General features: G+C 41.1%; 1 protein-coding gene across 1 annotated transcript in view; it reads right to left on the bottom strand.

Annotated features, from left to right (window-relative positions):
- The window catches only part of lhx4 (LIM homeobox 4), an 80,377-nt gene that overhangs the window by 10,546 nt on the left and 51,897 nt on the right, over positions 1-17,934 (bottom strand). Inside the window, exon 3 of the mRNA XM_069937481.1 lies at positions 7,330-7,532. Coding sequence (XP_069793582.1) covers positions 7,330-7,532 — 203 coding nt within the window. The remainder of the gene's footprint in view (positions 1-7,329; positions 7,533-17,934) is intronic.

Below are 17,934 nucleotides of genomic sequence, written 5' to 3'. Positions count from 1 at the left end.
CCTTTTATGCTGCCCACTACCATGGTATTATCAGCAAATTTGTTAAATGCTATTGTTGTCAGACTGAGCCACACAGATTAAAGAGAGTAGAGCATGGTGCTAATTACACAGCCCTGTGATACTCCAGTGCTGATGGAGATTGTGGAGGAGATGTTCTTGCCAATCCTCACATGGAAGGCCATCGGAAGTGCTGCTGGAGAAGGCAGAAGCATGGAAAATGGGCCGGCATCAGGGTTAGACTTCAGACCTGCACTCCCAATGATCCTACTCTCAAATGTAAGATCGCTGGAGAAGTAAATAATCTGAGGCTGTACATGAACCAGAGAGAACACCTCACTGCAATATTCCATTGTTCTGACTGAGTTTAAGACAGCCAGTATCATCCCAGTACCCAAAAGGACAACAATAACAGGCCTCAATGACTACCATTCTGTGGCACTGACCTCCACCATTATGAAATGCTTCAAGCGTCTGTTGATGGAACACATCCAAGCACACCTCCCAGGGATGCTGGATCCATTTAATTCACCTATAGAAGAAACCGTTCCACAGACAATGGTGTATCTTTGTCACTTCATTCCATCTTGTCCCACCTGGAGATCAACACCCCAGGCTGTTGTTTATTGACTTCAGCTTGGCGTTTAATATGATCATTTCCCAGAGGCTGGTGGAGAAGCTGTCCTTGCTGGGACTCAAGACCCCTCTTTAGAATTGGGTCCTGGACTTCCTAACGGAAAGACCACAGTCTGTCCAGGTCAGCAGCAGAACATCGAGCACCATCATGGTGAACACAGGCGCACCTTAAGGCTATGTGCTCTGCCCACTCCTGTTCATGCTACTGACGCACAACCTCATCGCCAGATCCAGTCCCAATAGTGTCATCAAATTTCCAGAAGACACAACAATAGTTGGCTTCATCAGTAACAACAATGGCCGCACTACAGAAAAAAGGTAGAAAATCTTGTGAAATGGTGCAAGAATAACAACCTGAATCTCAATGTGGACAAGATAAAGGAGATAATCGTGACTTCAGAATGAACAGAAATGACCACCCTCCACCAGACATCCACAATTCTGTAGAGGAGAGAGTGGAGAGCACCAGGTTCCTTGGAGTTCACTTGACAGTGTCCTATCATGAAAACTCAACATTTCCTCACTTGTCAGGAAGGTGAAACAGTGACTGCACTTACTGAGAAGACTGAAGCGGGCAAGTGTACCAGCCACCATTATTTCAGCCTTCTATAGGAGCTCTATTGAGAGCATCTTGGCCTGCTGCATCACAGTTTGGTACGATTGCTGAAGAGAAATGGATCGGAGGCCAATCTACAGGACCATAAAAGTGGCAGAGAGGATCACTGGAGTCTCCCTCCCTCATATCGACGTGATCTACCAGGATCGTTGCCTGGAAAGGTCATGCAAAATCATTGAGGATCCATTCTACCCTGCACTCAGCTTCTTTCATCTGCTCCAGGAGTATCAGAGCCAGCCCCATCAGGCTGAGGAACAGCTTCTTCCCACGGCCCAGTGAGAATGTTGAATGAGCAAAGGAACTGCTCACACTAACCATCCGAGACTTTCATTTGTACAAAACAATATTTATTTATTTGTATAGATTAATTACTTGTCCTGCATATGTATTATTTGTCTGCACGTTTTGCACTGTGGACCAGAGAATGCTGTTTCACTGAGTTGTACTTATACAACCAGATGACAGTAACTTGACTTGATTGTGGTCTGAAGGTGAGGAAATCTAGGATCCAATTACCCTGTGAGGTATTGAGGCCCAGAACTTGGAATTTGCTGATCAGTTTTTAGGGGACGATGGTGTTAAATGCCAAACTGTAGTTGATAAAGAGCATCGTGATGTATGCATCTTTGCTGTCCAAGTGTTCCAGAGTTTTGTGAAGAGCCAGTGAGTTGGCATCTGCTGTAGATATGTTGCTCTGGTGGGCAAATTGGAATGAATCCATGTCGCTGCTTTAGATAGAAGGTGATATGCTTCAACACTAGCCTCTCAAAACATTTTATCACTATAGATGTGACTGCTAGAGTGCTAGTCATTTAGGCACTCTGCTTGTGCACCGGAACAATTGAGACCTGTCTGAAACAGGTGGATATTATGCCCTGACAGAATGAGATGGTGAAGATATCCATGAATATATTGGCTAGTTGGTCAGCGCAGGATTTAAGAACACCTCTTGGTACTCTGTCTGGACTGGATGCTGTCCTTTGATTCACTCTCCTGAAGGCATCCCACATGTCATCTTTGGATACTGACAGTAGAAGATCATCAGGGGGCATGGAGGTGTGCAGTGGTTTTTCCTTGTTCTATTAGTCAAATTGGCAAGGATTTAGATTTAGAGATACCTTATATGTGCCAGGATATCCTCTAGATTCAGACTCATTGTGGATATAACAGTGGCAGTCAATGGCAAGAGTTGAGCTTCCTCAGAACAATTCCTTGTACTTCCACAAGGAATTAGTGACCTCATGCACGTGGTCAATGCCAGAGGTCACAGATTTAGATGCCATACCCTACTTATGTAACCATCAACCTCAGACACACCTCAATTCAGCGCCAACACTGCTGCAAACTTCAAACACAGACAAACAGCTCAAATAACCCAGAGTATGATATCTGCTAGATATATTGGTTTAATCACATATATTTTCTCATCAAAGTTTAGCGGCAAAAGTAAAGACCCCTGTTATCAGGAATTCAAGCAACTATCAGCCTCAAGCAACCAGCAAAATGTCGCAGAAAATAAATATCAGTAGATAAAAAATACAGAAATTAAAATTTTGTCAAATCACACAACATGCAAACTCATACACTCAGCAAATTCACTTATCTGTCATCTACCAATCCAAGTGCTGGATACTAGGGGTTTTTATTTTATGTGGCAAATGCTCCATTGTTAGAAGTCAGTGTTAAATCTGGGTATCATAACCCCTTCACAACAGGGCCTGAAGAAAGAAAGTGTGATTCAAAGGAAGCTCTGTTTGTCAGTGAAACTTGTTATCTGACCATGGATGTACTGGGGAAATGAAGGTGCAAATATAACAGCTTCATGTGAAATATTGGTGGATTTTTTTTATACATATATATATTTATGTGATTCTTGCCTTTCTAAATACTGACACTGCAGGCTTGTGTCCTGGAAGTGCTTGCTACCCTCCTCCATGCACCAGAGAGTGGCAAAGAGAATTACTTGGAGCTAATTTCCCAAACTATCCTTTTTTTTACTTATAATCTTCCCAATTTTGTAATATGTTCAAAAATGGCTTCTATAGGTTAAACTGTTTTCTATGACACATTCATGATTTTCCCTATGCAGGATGAAATTTTTTTTGTGTATACCAAGAGTGTGGGTGCCTGAAATGTATTCCTGGGGGTGACAGTGAAGGCTGGGTACAATAGGGGCATTCAAAATACTCATAGATCGGCACATGATACAGTATAAGAAAAATAGAGAGTGATGGGTGTGAGGTATGGAAAAATTAGATTGCTGTTGAGTAGATTTATGACGGTCAGCATGACATTTTGGGCTGACGGGCCTGTACTGTGCTGCACTGTTCTAAGTTCTATGATTGGGTGCTAAATGTAAAGTGTGAACTGGAATAATATCACTTATCACAATATTTTGCATTTCTGTTCACATTGACAGAAAACAAAATGGTCCAAGCTATATTTACTGACCATGTTGTGCTTTTAACAAATAAGTTAACGCAGAGCTAAAATATCTTAGTAAAATAAATTAAAATTATTTAATATCTCACGGGTACTTTGTGGAGCTTTTAGGAGAAAAATAGACAATCACTCCCTTGAAGTTTTAATTCATATTTGCAATCCTATGCATCAAGTTAGACTGCATTGACAAGAGCTAATGAAATGTTATACCATTTCTGCCCATTTTAAACAAATGTGACTTAAAATGCAATATTAGATATTTCCTTCAGAAATATTGTGTTCGTCTGGAATGTAGAATGACTTAAAAAATGGTCTGGTAAGGTTCAGGAAGGCCTCGTCACTTTGGACAAGGCTTTCTGCTTCAGGGAATTTCATCACTCCATTTGTGCATATTTTATGGACAAACTGATAGAGAGTGATTGTTATCATTGGTTAACAATACATTATTTTTGTTTAATGTCACTACAAAATGGTAAAAGTCAGACTAGATGAATTTTGATTGTATTGCCTAACAATTTCATTGTTTCTTGATGGTTTCTTAAGTCTCCAGTTTATGCAATTGGATATAGTTTCAGGACCAAGGAAAGATTCAACAATCTAATGTAAAACTTATGGTGGGCCAATTGCTCCAGAAAATGTTCTGGTAATTTGCAAGCACTTGATAATTAGGTTTCAAACATACCTGCATTTAATCTGTCAGTAGCCTGAAAGAATTGTAAATGGACTAGCCTGTAAGTAAAGGGATTTGACAGCCCAGCGCTATATCAGAATTATTTCTATAACTTACATATGCTTTTCATCGATGAACACTTGTTAACCAATACAGTGAGCTTGGTCCTGTGCCCCATTTGCATCTGAAAGGCAATTAATTAATTCACTGATCAATATACTATTTTTAAAATTGATCAGTGGAATTTAACTATTAGTGGATCAATCAAACGAGTAAGGGCTGGACTCCTGATAAAATTTGGCACTGTGATGAAGTAGTTCGATTTTATTTCTTTCTCTCTCTCTCACTCTCTCTTATATATAACACACACAGACACACACACACACACACACACACACACACACACACTATATATATCTTTCTCTTTTAAGACACATACACACATTAAAGCAGTACACAAACACACACACACACACACTTCTTTCTGATAACTCTGTTTACAGAAAGCAGTTTTACTTTGGCTCTTTCAGATTAAAAAAAGATATACATGAAAGTAAATTTCCAAGTTTAAGGGTTGGAACTGGCACGAAGCTTGTGCAAATGATCTTGTGTCATTTTTTTTAAAGCATGGTTGGAAAATGACAGATTATCTGTGTTCCCACATTTCCAGTACATTCCCATTCCAATGCGACTGGTTTTCTACTCCAGGAGGTTTCAGCACTGCCTTCATAGGTTTAAGTGATCAGTGACAATCCATTGCAACAGTGAACGAGTTAATTCATTATATGGCTGACAGAAGAGATTGCTTGGTTACCATAAATCGTGGTATCCTCACCATCTGATTGATTGGCTCAGGTGATGTAATGCACTATTGTATCTGGTGTTGTGTTATTACTCAGTGCACAACACCTGCTCCAGGGACCTATTAATAATTATCTGTACAACAGGTTATTAGTAATTGTCATTAATCTCATTAACATTAGTCGATCAGTGGACTTCAGGTCAGTGAAAGACATTCGATGTGAACGTTTCTTCAACAAGGCAGCTACCAGAAAAGCATCACGTATAAAATGGCCAGAACATTTAACCATCCTTATTCTTGTCATGCTCCTGGAACTTCATTTAGCTTTTGTTTGCTGCTCTTCTCTTAAGCCAGAATTCAAGAGGAAACTGTGTGCAGAGCTCTCCATTGACTATTGTCACTTCTGCCATGCAAGCAGCAGGCAGCTCCTTGATGGAGCCATAATAACACTCTGTGTCTCACAAAATCAAACAATCTCATTTCTGAAATTTACAATTGCTGCTTGGTCTCAGCAGCATTTGGGGGAGAGCCTTAGGTTCTCTGCCACTTTTAGGGGCCTCCTGATTAATATGGTTCCAATATAAATGTTCTGCCCACTGTCCTGCACCTGCAGAATGACTGTTGCTTTGTTTGTTCATTCATTATAAGGCTCCAGAAAGGATTGCTCGGTGACCATAAATCGTGGCATCCTTGCTATCTGATTGAGTTCACTCAGAATCAGAATCAGGTGCATTGTCTTGAACATGTGTCACAAAATTTGTTTTTTTATTTTGTGGCAGCAGAATTGGGCATCACAGTGGAACAGCTGCTATAAATTACAATTCCATAAATACAAGATTTAAAAAAGAATAAATAACATGCAAAAAAAAAAGTGAGGTAATGTCCATAGCTTCATTGTCTGTTTATAAACCTGATGGCAGAGAGGAAGAAGCTGTTTTTGTGACATTGAGTTCAGGCTCCTGAATCTCCTTCCTGATGGTAACAGTGAGAAAAAGGCATGGCATGGGTGGTGAGGCTCCTTAATGATAGAAGTTGCTTTCTTTGGACATCTCCTCTTAAAGATGTCCTTAATGGAGTGAAGATTCATGCCCATGATGCCAGTGACCATGTTTACCACCCTCAGTAGCCTTTACCTATCCTTTGCATTGGTACTTCTACACCAGACAGTGATGCAACCAATCAGAATGCTCTCCATGGTACACTGTGAGAAATTTGCAAGAGGCTTTGGTGACATACTGAATCTCCTCAAACTCCTAATGAATTATAGCCACTAGCGTGCCTTCTTCACAATTGCATCGACATGATGGCCCCAGGACAGTTCTCCAGAGATGTTGATACTCAGGAATTTCAACTTCTTTACCCCTTCCACTGCTGACCCTTCAATGAGGACTGGTTTGTGTTCTGGTTTCCTCTTCCTGAAGTCCACAATCAATTCTGTAGTTTTGCTAACATTGAGTGTAATGTTGTTGTTGTGACACCTCTCAACTAGCTGATCTATCTCACTCCTGTATGCTTCCCCATTACTCAATGGAAGTTCACAGCAGGTAGGCCACAGGTCTATAATATGCCTTATCCTTTATTAAATGTATGCTTTGGAGGCAAATGAACTTCAAAAGGTTTAAGGCAGTGGTTCTCAACCTTTTTCTTTCAACTCACATACCACTTTAAGTATTCCCTATGCCATAGGTGCTCTGTGATTAGTAAGGGATTGTTTAAGGTAGTATGTGGGTGGAAAGAAAAAGGTTGAAAACCACTGTTTTAATCGTACCTCATTGACTCGTGCACAGTTTCATAACTCCAAAGGAAATGGACCAATGACAATTTTTCTCAAGCAAAGTATTTCAGTAACAAATAGGTCTAGAGCAGTGATTCTCAACCTTCCCTTCCCACTCACGTTCTACTTTAAGCAATCCCTTACTATTCACAGAGAACCAATGGCATAGGGATTATTTAAAGTGGTATGTGAGTGGAAAGAAAAAGGTTGAGAACCACTGGTTTAAGGGAATTATTTTGATGTTAAAAAAATTAAATTTGTTCATGTATTTTGGTGTAGAAAATGGTTAGCAAGCAAGTATACTGTGTTAAAGAGAATGCCATGATGGGTTAAAGAGAATGCAATGCAATCTTTGTCTCACAGCAAATTCATCCCACCAGCCATTTGCTTACCATTCTGTTTGGCTGTCTCATAGTCCTCCTTGCACACCAGCCGGCTGTCTTCCATCAGATAGAATTCATCACCAGTGGCCAGCTGCCGGTTACACATGATGCAGGAAAAGCAGTGAAGGTGGTAGACAAAATCCTGTGCTTTCCTCACCACTTGAGTTGGGGGGATACCCTGCTGACATGCTGCACATTTTGTCCCAAAACGTCTGCAATGCACCAGAATAAAACAGAAAGACATGTTTATTTTACAGGGTTGCTCAACATGAATACACTTAATTTTTTTTTTAAGTCACAATTGACAGATTTGCAACTTCCATGGGCTTGTGGTATCCCAAATCTTTCTGGGTACTTTCAATTATTAGTTTCTGAACAAGGAGATAGGTGGCAGTCTATTTATTTTTGATAGAATCATAGAGCTCGATAGGCTCTTTGGCCCAACTTATCTACGCTGACCAAGCTACTTATCTGAGATTGTCCTAATTGCCTGTGTTTGGCTCTAACCTTCCATATCCATGTACCTATCTAAATGTCTTTTAAATGTAGCATTGTATCTACTTCTTCTGACAGGTTGTTCCATGTACGCATCACCGTCAGCAAGGAAAAAGTTGCCTGAGGCCCCTTCTAAATCTCTACTTAAACTAATATCCACTAGTTTTAGACTCCCCTGCCCTGGAGAAATGGGTATGATTGTTCACCTTAGCCATTCCCCTCGTGATTAATAGAAATGTATGGAGGATCAGCCTCAGGGTCCTTGCGATATCAAGTCAAAGAGGGAGCTCCGTTGCTCCAATCTGAATGATGTGATAGTTGTTTTAAATAGACTTGAGTGGGTAGGTAGCATCTCATCCTAATTCACCTCCTCAGAATGGCACTCCTATGTTGGCTGAGACTACAGATCCTAGTGTTAGAGTGTGATAGAGCCCTTAGAACATAACCCAGAGGCAAGGCTGCTGTGTACCGAGCTGCAGCTAACATCATTTGACACCATGCAGCAAAACTGAAGCTTAATGGGATGGGTGAATGAATTAAGTGGGTGCCATCAGAACATAAAGAACTACCATTGAATGCAGGCCAGTCCTTCTTTTAATGCTGGATATCTTTGGCTGCCTGCCATCCACAAATGTGTTTACTCATCACATCATCTTTCCAAGTTTGAAAGATTATTATAATATTCCTGAGTGAATGGCTGAAGGTTGACTGATGAGAAGGCTATCCATAATGAAAAAACAGTGCATCACGTTATAAATTTCAGCAATCTAAGGGCTAAGTCCCCAGCCTCATTGATATACCCACATTCAAACAAATCCATCATCAATGACAAAACTAATTTACAGTCTACATTTTTGCATTGGTCTAAAGAGCCATCATGTGTGTGTCAGCCGTGACTAAGTGGACCGAAGTGTCGCCTTGGTCAAATGCCATGGTTTCAAGAGCTGTTCTTGAACTTCATCATGTCATGCGCCTGTCTTTCTGAAGCAGCACTGGGGGGGAGGGCTATGCCATCAGACGTGCTACTCTTCTCAGTCAAATACAGAACTGAAAATTTATCCACTTGCAAAAATGGCCCAAGACTTTGTGAAGTTGCTTAGAGGTTTGCACGTTCACCAGCTGTCATGGAAAATGCACTCAGTCTCTTTCTTGTGAGCCCAACTAACAGCCTACTGGATCTTGCTGACAGTGTGTTAAAGCTATTTATTTCAACTGAGTTACACATAATTTTTCCCATTAGATATTGGCACTATCAGGAGATTTCAATCAAAGCAGTTTATGTGAAAAGATAAGGTTGATCTGTTGCACAGTCAAAGTCATGAAGAGATACAGCACTGAAATAGCCCCTTCTACACATCATGATAGTTAAAAGTCATTTGACACTTATCCTAGTCTAACCCATTTTATTCCCCCATATATTCAGCATCAACTCTTAATTCCACACACCTCCCCACCCCCCACCCCGCACCAAATTCTGTCACTCATCTACACACTTACTGTAACCAATAAACTTATCAACCTGAAAGTTTTTTGGGGATGTGAATGGAAACCAGGGTTCACAGAGGAAACCACGCATCACAGGAAGAATGTACAAACTCCACATAAGCAGTATCTGAGGTGAGAACCTGGGGTTGCTGGAGCTGAGAGGTAACAGCTCTACTATCCATGCCACTTATGTGAAATGACATAAGAGCAAGCATCACGGTGCTTCCGCTGTAAGAATGCACCGCTCCCTTTGAGGAGACACTTCAAAAAAATCCCTTTCATTGAATCAGTTCTCTTTTTATTCATCACATTTTTTTCATTTTTACAAATCAAAACAGGAAAATCAACACTATTTAAGGAAAATGAAAACAAAAGGAGATACATATTGAGAGAAGGAGAGATAATTCAGCCATTGATTCCAAACAGACAATGCAGTGGTGGCAATGTGATAGTACAGATCTATCACCAATGTATATAGTTACTGTATCTAGACTGTGCTTACAGCGATTGGCTGAGAGCTTAGCCACGCCTACTGTCTGGGCCTTAATGGGTTGTGTCCCTAGCCAGGTCGGATCATTCCGGACTGGTCAGCCACCTGCGAAGAGCTCCTATCTTTTGCTAATAAAAGCCTTGGTTTGGATCAACAAGTCTTTGATTCTTTCGACGAGCTCTACAGGCAACTTTCAGCAAATGTAGAAGTTGGGCATGGCTGCCTGTCCCGCATCGGACTTGTCAGCCACAATCGAGCCTGCAGCTGACGTGGACTTTTACCCCCTCCATAAATCTTCGTCCGCGAAGCCAAGCCAAAGAAAGATAGAGCACTTCAGCACAGTTTGTGCCTGAAATACAATCTCAGGCCAGGCAAAACTCTCCTCACCACAGGATCTGAGGGCGTATTTGCAAACCCAGAGTAATCCCTTCTTTGCTCTGTCCCAAACAATTACTGTCGTTCAATCCTAAACTCAGGACTGCATCCCTCAATGTTACCACATGACATTTTCTTTTTAGCATCAGCAGTGTTTGTCGACATTCAGAGAAAGGTCACAGTAAGTACTAATCTCTGTCAAATTGGAGTTGTCTTTTCAAAATTATTCTGAACATATTTCCACCAGGGACAAAACTGAGAATGCTTAAAGTAATTTCCCATTGTATTGCTGCAGATAGCGGAAGACAGGGATGCCAGGCTGATTGTAGTTGCACAAACAAGCACACAAAAACACATATGTGTTCCAAGGCGAGAAAGGGGCGAAAGTCCTTATCCACATGGCAGTGCATCCTGGTGCACTGGTTTTCCTGATCACTCACAAAACTAACTCTGGGCAATGAGACAAAGCAAACTTAAAAAAAAATGCTGTGTCTTGGGATAACTTTGGGAATTACTGCTGACACCCAGAAAGGATAATCCTGAACCATGTCAGAGCTGAGTTGTCTCAACTTTTGGTGTCAGTCAAAACCACTTAGAACATTGAATATGGAAAACTGAATAGTACAGCACAGGAACAGTCCCTTCACCCCATTGTTTACTTTGACTATGGTAAAACATTCAACTCAAGCCCTGCTATTGGCACATGATCCATATTCCTCTATTCCCTGAATATTGATGTGTCATCGAGAAGCCTTTTAACACTATTGTCATCTCTGCTTCCATTACTACTCCTGGAAACCGATTCCAGACACCCACCACTCTCTGTGTAAAGAATTTGTCCCCTCACCATCGCCTCACCTTAAACGCATGACCTCTTTACCTGGGAAAAAGATTCTGACTCTCTACCCTATCACTGTTGCTGGTAATCTTGTAAACGTCTATCAACCCTCCCCTCAGCCTCCAAAACTTCAAATTTAAAAAAAAAATAATAATTTAAAATTTGGACATACAGCATGGTAACAGGCCATTTTGGCCCACGAATCCATGCTGCCAAAACTTACACACCATTAACCTACACCCCGGTACATTTTTGAATGGTGGGAGGGAATCAGAGCTCCTGGAGAAAACCCATGCAGACACAGGAGAACATATAAACTCCTTACTGACAGCGCAGAATTTGAACCCCAGCCTGATCCTAGTCGCTGGTGCTGTAAATATGTTGTGCTAACCGCTATGCCAACTGTGCCGCCCTTTCCCAACCTCTCTCCATAGCACATACCCTTTAATCCAGACATGACAACTTATCAGGTGGATAGGCTGTGTCTGATTTCCTTAGCATAAAGCAGGCTGAGGGGCAACCATTTTGAGGAATGCAAAATTATGCAGAGTTTGTGAGTTTAAGGTGAGGAGAGAAGTTTAGAGAGGATCTTCGAAAGAACTTTTCATGTGAAGGATGGTTAGAATGAGGAATGTACTGCCTGAGAAGTTGGTGGGGGAAAGTGCCCACACAGTACCTGAGAAATGTCTGGGTGAGCACTTGAAGCGCTAAGGCAATGGACCAAGCTCCAGCAAATGAGATTAGTGTAAATGGGTACTTGATGTTTAACATGGATGTGATGGACTAAATATCCTGTTTCTGTGGTGCTAGATACTCCGACTTCATGAGTCTTGAAGGATAATTACACAATTAAGCCTTCAAAGGGGCACTGCACTGCTGTTCTACAGCCCCCTGTTATCCTAACCAACTGGGTTATCTCTGGTAAAAATATACTGCTGCCTGCCATCAAGTTTTCTACACCAGCAGCCTCACCAGTTCAATCACTGAACACAAAGTATACTAAACATCAGGAATCTCTGGGTTGCAATTGTGAGTGTGAACCAGACTGATTAACATCAAAGGACAGCATTGCTGAGATCAATTTCATAGGCTGAGAGTGGAGTCTTCCTGTATTCAGAAGACTTGACAGGGCAGGGCACTGAAGAAAGATACTTAATTGGTTATGGAACCCAGCAAATAATCATTGCAGAGTTGTCAATGACAGATTATCTCAAGGCCAAATTTAATTTGATTGTTTGCTGGGGCGTCCGAGAGGTGGTCTTGTTTTCATCTAGTCCAGATTGAGTTTAACCCTCCAGAGATTTGCAGAGGTTAGAATAAACCTGTGTTGTTTGGTGAGGTGTACAGGAATGAATGTTACCAATACAGTCATTACAATGTGGGCAAAATGACTGTGCCAGTAACACAAGTCATGTTTGCCCCTGGATGTTTACTAAGCTTTACTTGGAAGTGATTCCATTCACCATAATGGAATGTAAGCGCTGTCTAATTCACCTTCAGAAAAATCAGCCCTCAAAGGCAAAATACCACAGATGCTGGAAATCTGAAAGAAAAACAGAGAATGCAGGAAATGCTCAGTAGTCACAAATCTTCAAGGAGAGAGAAATGCCTTAGAAGTCTAAAGATATTTGGCATGTTTCCAGTGTCTCTTAACAATTTTTATAGATGCAGCAAAGTATCCTGTCTGGATGCATTGCAGATCAGTATGGGAACTGCTCTGCCCTAGACTGCAAGACATTGCAGAGTTGTGAATGAAACTCAGGCCACCTTGCAAAACCACCTCCCCTCCAATGACCGTGACTACACTTCCTGCTGTTTTGGGAAAGCAGCCAACACATTAAAGGACCCAACCCACCGTGGTCACTCTCCCTTCACCCTCTCATCAGGCAGAAGATATATGAGCTTGAAAACACATCACCAGGTTCAAGGACAGTTTCTTTGCCACTGTTAACTGACTATTGAACTGACCTCTTCTCTGTAAAATGATAATGCCCTTGCAATTTTTAATTGACCTTTTTTTCCCCTATGTAATGCCATATTCTGCCATTTTGTTTTATTTTTCAGTACCCTTTGAGCACAAGGCAAGGTTGACTTCCTGGATAGCACACAAAAATATTTTCTATTGTACCTCAGTACATGTGGACAATTTAATTCAATGCAATTGTTTTTCTCTCTTTCCTAAGATGACCTGACCTGTTGAGTATCTCTGGTATTTTCTACTTTTCCTTCCTTGCTGTTTAAACATCTGGTGGACAGTAAAATGACTGACCCAGCAGTAATTAGCCCCATGGCACGGGCAATATCTCAGGAAATGGCAAGGTCAAAATTATTGCAGCAAAAGCTCTCATTAGGTCAGCATTCAGCCCTTCTAAGCCAAATGAATAAGTTTTAAAAATCACTACTAATGTAAGAAAGCTGGCACAGATTTGCAGACTGCAGTTTGCTCTTGCCTCATTTGTGCTGAATTGTTGCTGTGGTTGCAGTGAAAAACCAAGTAACTCTCAGAGCATAAGTCTCTTATTTGAGCAGCTCTGAGACTGATGATTGGACTGAGGCATCAGATTGGAGCATTCTTGAAATGCCACCCTTTTATTTCTTCCCCTAACTGTAACTGTGAATATTTATTATCTATCTTTTATACCTATTATCTCTTTCCATTTCCATTCTGGGGTCATTTAATTTATACCATTGGAGTTGTGTTTTTTTTACGAAAGTACCTGAGAGGCTTCAGCAAGTAAGAATCTTGGTACATTTCTACATTGTACATATATGTTTATGAATAAACTCATTATCATTACCATTGAATATCTCAAAAAGTAATTGTCATAGAGAATAGTACAGGCCCTTCAGCCCAACTCAACCATGCTAACCAAGATCGTATTCAGGACTTGTACTGTTTGCCTGCATTTGGTCTTTTAAGCTCTTCCTAACCAGGGATCTGTTCAAATGTCTGCATTTACCTCTGGCAACTTCTTCCTGATACCCTCCAACTTCTGAGTGAAAAGGATGCCTCTCAGGTCCCTCTTAAATCTTTCCATTCTCATGTTAAACCTATACCCGCTCGTTCTACAATATTCTACCCAGGAAAAGAGACTATATGTGTTGACTTTATCCATGCCCTTCCTGATTTTGTAAACTTCTATAAGATCACCCTTTAACCTCCAACACTCCAGGGAATATAGATCTTATCATTCAAGTCGTCTAGTCCTAGTGAATCTCCTCTGCACCCTTTCAGGTAAATTTAAGGACACTTTACTGATGTCCTTCATATAGCTGGGTGACCAGTACTGCACTGAGTACTCTTAATGTGACCTCATCAACATCTTGTACATCTGAATCATGAGATCCCAATTTTTGTACTCTCCACCCCATGCAATGAAGGGAATGTGTGCTGAATGCACCTTCTCCATCTGAGTCATTACTCTTTGTTCTACAACATTCTCTATGGCCTTCTCTGGTTTAATTTAGCAACAGTTCACACTTGTCAGAGTTAAATTCCATTTCGCACTCCTTGGCCCACTTCCCAACTGATTGAGATTTTAGCTCCTCATCCAAAGTTTCAATTACTGTCAATGCTTTGGAAATTGATTCTGTCATAGTGCTGCAGTGCTCAGTGCCCAGTGCCCAGACTGGGAAAGGACTCTGTTATGAATCGTTAATTCAGTATATAGTTGGGTGTGTTTCAATGGTGAAAAGAAGTTGTAGTTCAGTTGGGAGTTAACTGCCAGGTGGAGGAGTGTACCCATGAAATATATTAAGTTTGCTGATCCCAAGACCCTTTATTCCATGTCCGTGAATATTTTCAGAACCTTCACACAATATTCATGCTTTTTACACAGCCCTTTCGATCTGGGTCATTGACTCCTTTTTAACATAACCCCACTCGTCCAAAAAGAACTGAGACAGAATGGCGGGAGGGTGGGGGGGTCATTCCAGACCCACCTTTTTTTTCCGGCAGCAGATCTAGTAACAGTCTCGGAACACCATCTGTGTAAGAGGTGCTTCTGGCATTCCAGGACCAATTCAAATAAGGATGAGTATGTATACCGCAATTTTAAAAAAAATTATTTCCGGGTAAGCATTTAAAACTTGGACAACATGAAAAATCTTTTTAATAATAGTATTGCTGCCCCGCTCTCTTCCAGCAGCCTGCTGCCTGCTCTCTTCCAACAGTCCACTGTCCTGCTCTCTCTCAGTGGCCCACTGTCCCACTCTGTCCCAGCGGCCTGCTGTCCCACTCACTCCCGGTGACCTGCTCTCCCGCTCTCTCCCAGAGGCCCGTTGCCAGACTGAGCTGCACAAGGTAAAAGGCAAAGTCAATCTGGCTGACAGCAAGTAATTCGCTGGACAGGCATTTGAGGTTTAGCCCATCTCGGATACCTATGCATGCTCCCATAAATGGAGAAATCTGAAATGAGCTGGAGATGAAATGATCTGGTGGTGAAATCTAGACTCACTGTTTTGTTTGGTGGGTGAAGTACTGATGTGCTGCTGGGAGGAGAATGAGAGATGATTTAAATCATAAGTACATACTTCATGGTTTTGACAGGACAGATGTAGAGTGGCTGTGGTCTTTCAAAATAGGGCTTGATCATTCATGAATAAGATGAAAAGTATGTATGAAAGGGTACTGAGATTGGAACTCTGCGAATGCTCAGTTATTGAATGTATTCAAGACAGTCACTTCAGATATTAAGGGAGAAGATTAATGTTAGGGAGTGGCATTGAGATAAACGACCACCCCCAACACTGATTCCACCGCCCTGCTCTCAGCTGTCCCCAGGCCTCTCTAGTCATTTTGTGCTGTGAGCAAGCTGGTCTGTGGGTTTGTCCTCAGTATGAACAGTTATATCCCCTCTGCCCCGCTCCCCCTCCCCCACCTCACTCCCTCCCGACAGCCTGCCACCAGTCCCCAACAATAGATAGCGGTGATTAGAAAGGGATTACTTAAGGTGGTATATGAGTGGAAAGGCAAAGTTTGAAATCCACTGCTATAGTTCAATACTTGCAGTAGATTTACCCACACTCCTTTATATATTGTGCACACATGTCTTATTAAATTGTGTGCATTTTTCCCCTGCTCTTTTATAAATTGTGCATATGTGTGTTTTATTCCTGCTACGACTTTCCCACGCTCTTCTATTAATTGTTGGTGTTAATAAAAATAATGTTTGATTGCAAACCCTTGTGTCCAAACTCATCTCTTACAGATCTGACACTTTCTCAATACAACAATGACCAGTGCGAGGACCGACAGCATTACTGTTGGAGTCACTCACCATTATCACCCTAATTTCAAACTCCCATACAAGACTGGGGGAATATTTTTGAACCATTTTTTGGGAAAAAAGTGGATCTAACATACCATCAAATACAGAATGTTATATGTGAAACGAGACACTGACGTTGTTGAGTGACACGTCCCGCCTCTTTTGCTCGCGGGATGTTGGCTTGCTGTAAAAGGACACACTGACCCAGAAAAATGCCGGATTTGTTTATTTCAGTGGAAATGACTAATAATAGGTCTTCCTTACAGAAATTTCTGTGCAAAAACATAAAGATAGCTCGTCCACTTGCCAGTGGGGGATGAGCTTGCCACAGAAAAAGAACAGAAATATTGAGCTGTATTAACTTTTAATCCTTTGGCTCAACTCTTCATCAAAACCCCTCTTCAAGATCAATCCCTCAACCTAAATTTGAAACATATACCAGCTTTTCAAAATTACTCCTAGAAGTAGATACAGTAAGAGAGGATAAAATAGATAGCAATCTCCTTAAACTGTATAATTTAGCACTGTAAATTTTACACAATTCATGTCATTGTATATTAATGAACTATATAAGCACATAATCACCCTAATAATATATTATATAGTGCAAGATGTGATGTATTGTGCTATTGGGATCTTTAACATCTGAAGGCTAAGTATTCTCAGTCAAAATCTTATCAGTGGAACCAGCTTCTGTAATGTATTCAAACATGCCTGACAGAAATATCAAGAGGAAGGTTTTGGATCTTGACTTGGAAGATTCTTGAGAGCAAAAGATAGTGATCCTGTCAACTACAAAATAATAATTAATGAAATTAAATTAAAATATTAATTAATTAATATAAGGAACTGGCTAATTTCAGGACACTTTTTCCAGGCCTTTCCTTTTTCTGTTCTCTTTTCAGCCTATCCTTCCTTTCCAAGACCTAAAACCAAAGTAAAGTATTAACCTGGTAAACTATTCTTTGGCATGGTTAACCACACCATTCTATCTTGAGTCTCCCCTCTGTTGGGCAGTGGCATTGCCCTTCCTTCAGTTCCCTCCATTCTTATCTGGCCAGCCAAAGCCTGGGCATCCTGTGCATTATTGCAGATCTTGCCCCAGTACTGTTTGATCTGGAATGCAGCTCCCTCATTGATACTTTGTGGACCTTTTATGTGGAGCCAATACATCTGAGCAGAAAGCCCTGCAAAAATTAGTGGGCACATCTCAGTATATTACAGGTAAAAGTCTCTACATGGAACGCTGCCATGGGAGAGCAGCAGCAATCATCCAGAATCCGCAACACCCAGCATACGCTCTGTTCTCACTGCTGCCATCAGGAAAGAGGTATAGATCACCACCAGGTTCAGGAAGAGTTGCTCCCCCTTCACCATCAGACTCCTCAACAACAAGCTCAATCGGAGACTTATTTACGGACTCTTACTTTGCATATTATCTATTATTGAATATTTATTTTCTGTATTGCACAATTTATTTTCACTGTTTACATTTCTCTATTTTGTATACTTATCTTTTCATGAACACAGTTTTTTGCATTACTGATGTATAGAAATTCTGCCTGGATCACAGGAAAAAGAACCTCATGGTTGTTTGTCATGTTATGTGTGTACTCTGACAGTAAATCTGAACTTTGAACCTCTCCCATTTCTCATCTATA

This window comes from Narcine bancroftii, chromosome 5, assembly GCF_036971445.1.
Source record: "Narcine bancroftii isolate sNarBan1 chromosome 5, sNarBan1.hap1, whole genome shotgun sequence".
Lineage (NCBI taxonomy): Eukaryota > Metazoa > Chordata > Chondrichthyes > Torpediniformes > Narcinidae > Narcine > Narcine bancroftii.
This window is presented reverse-complemented; position numbering and strand designations above follow the sequence as displayed.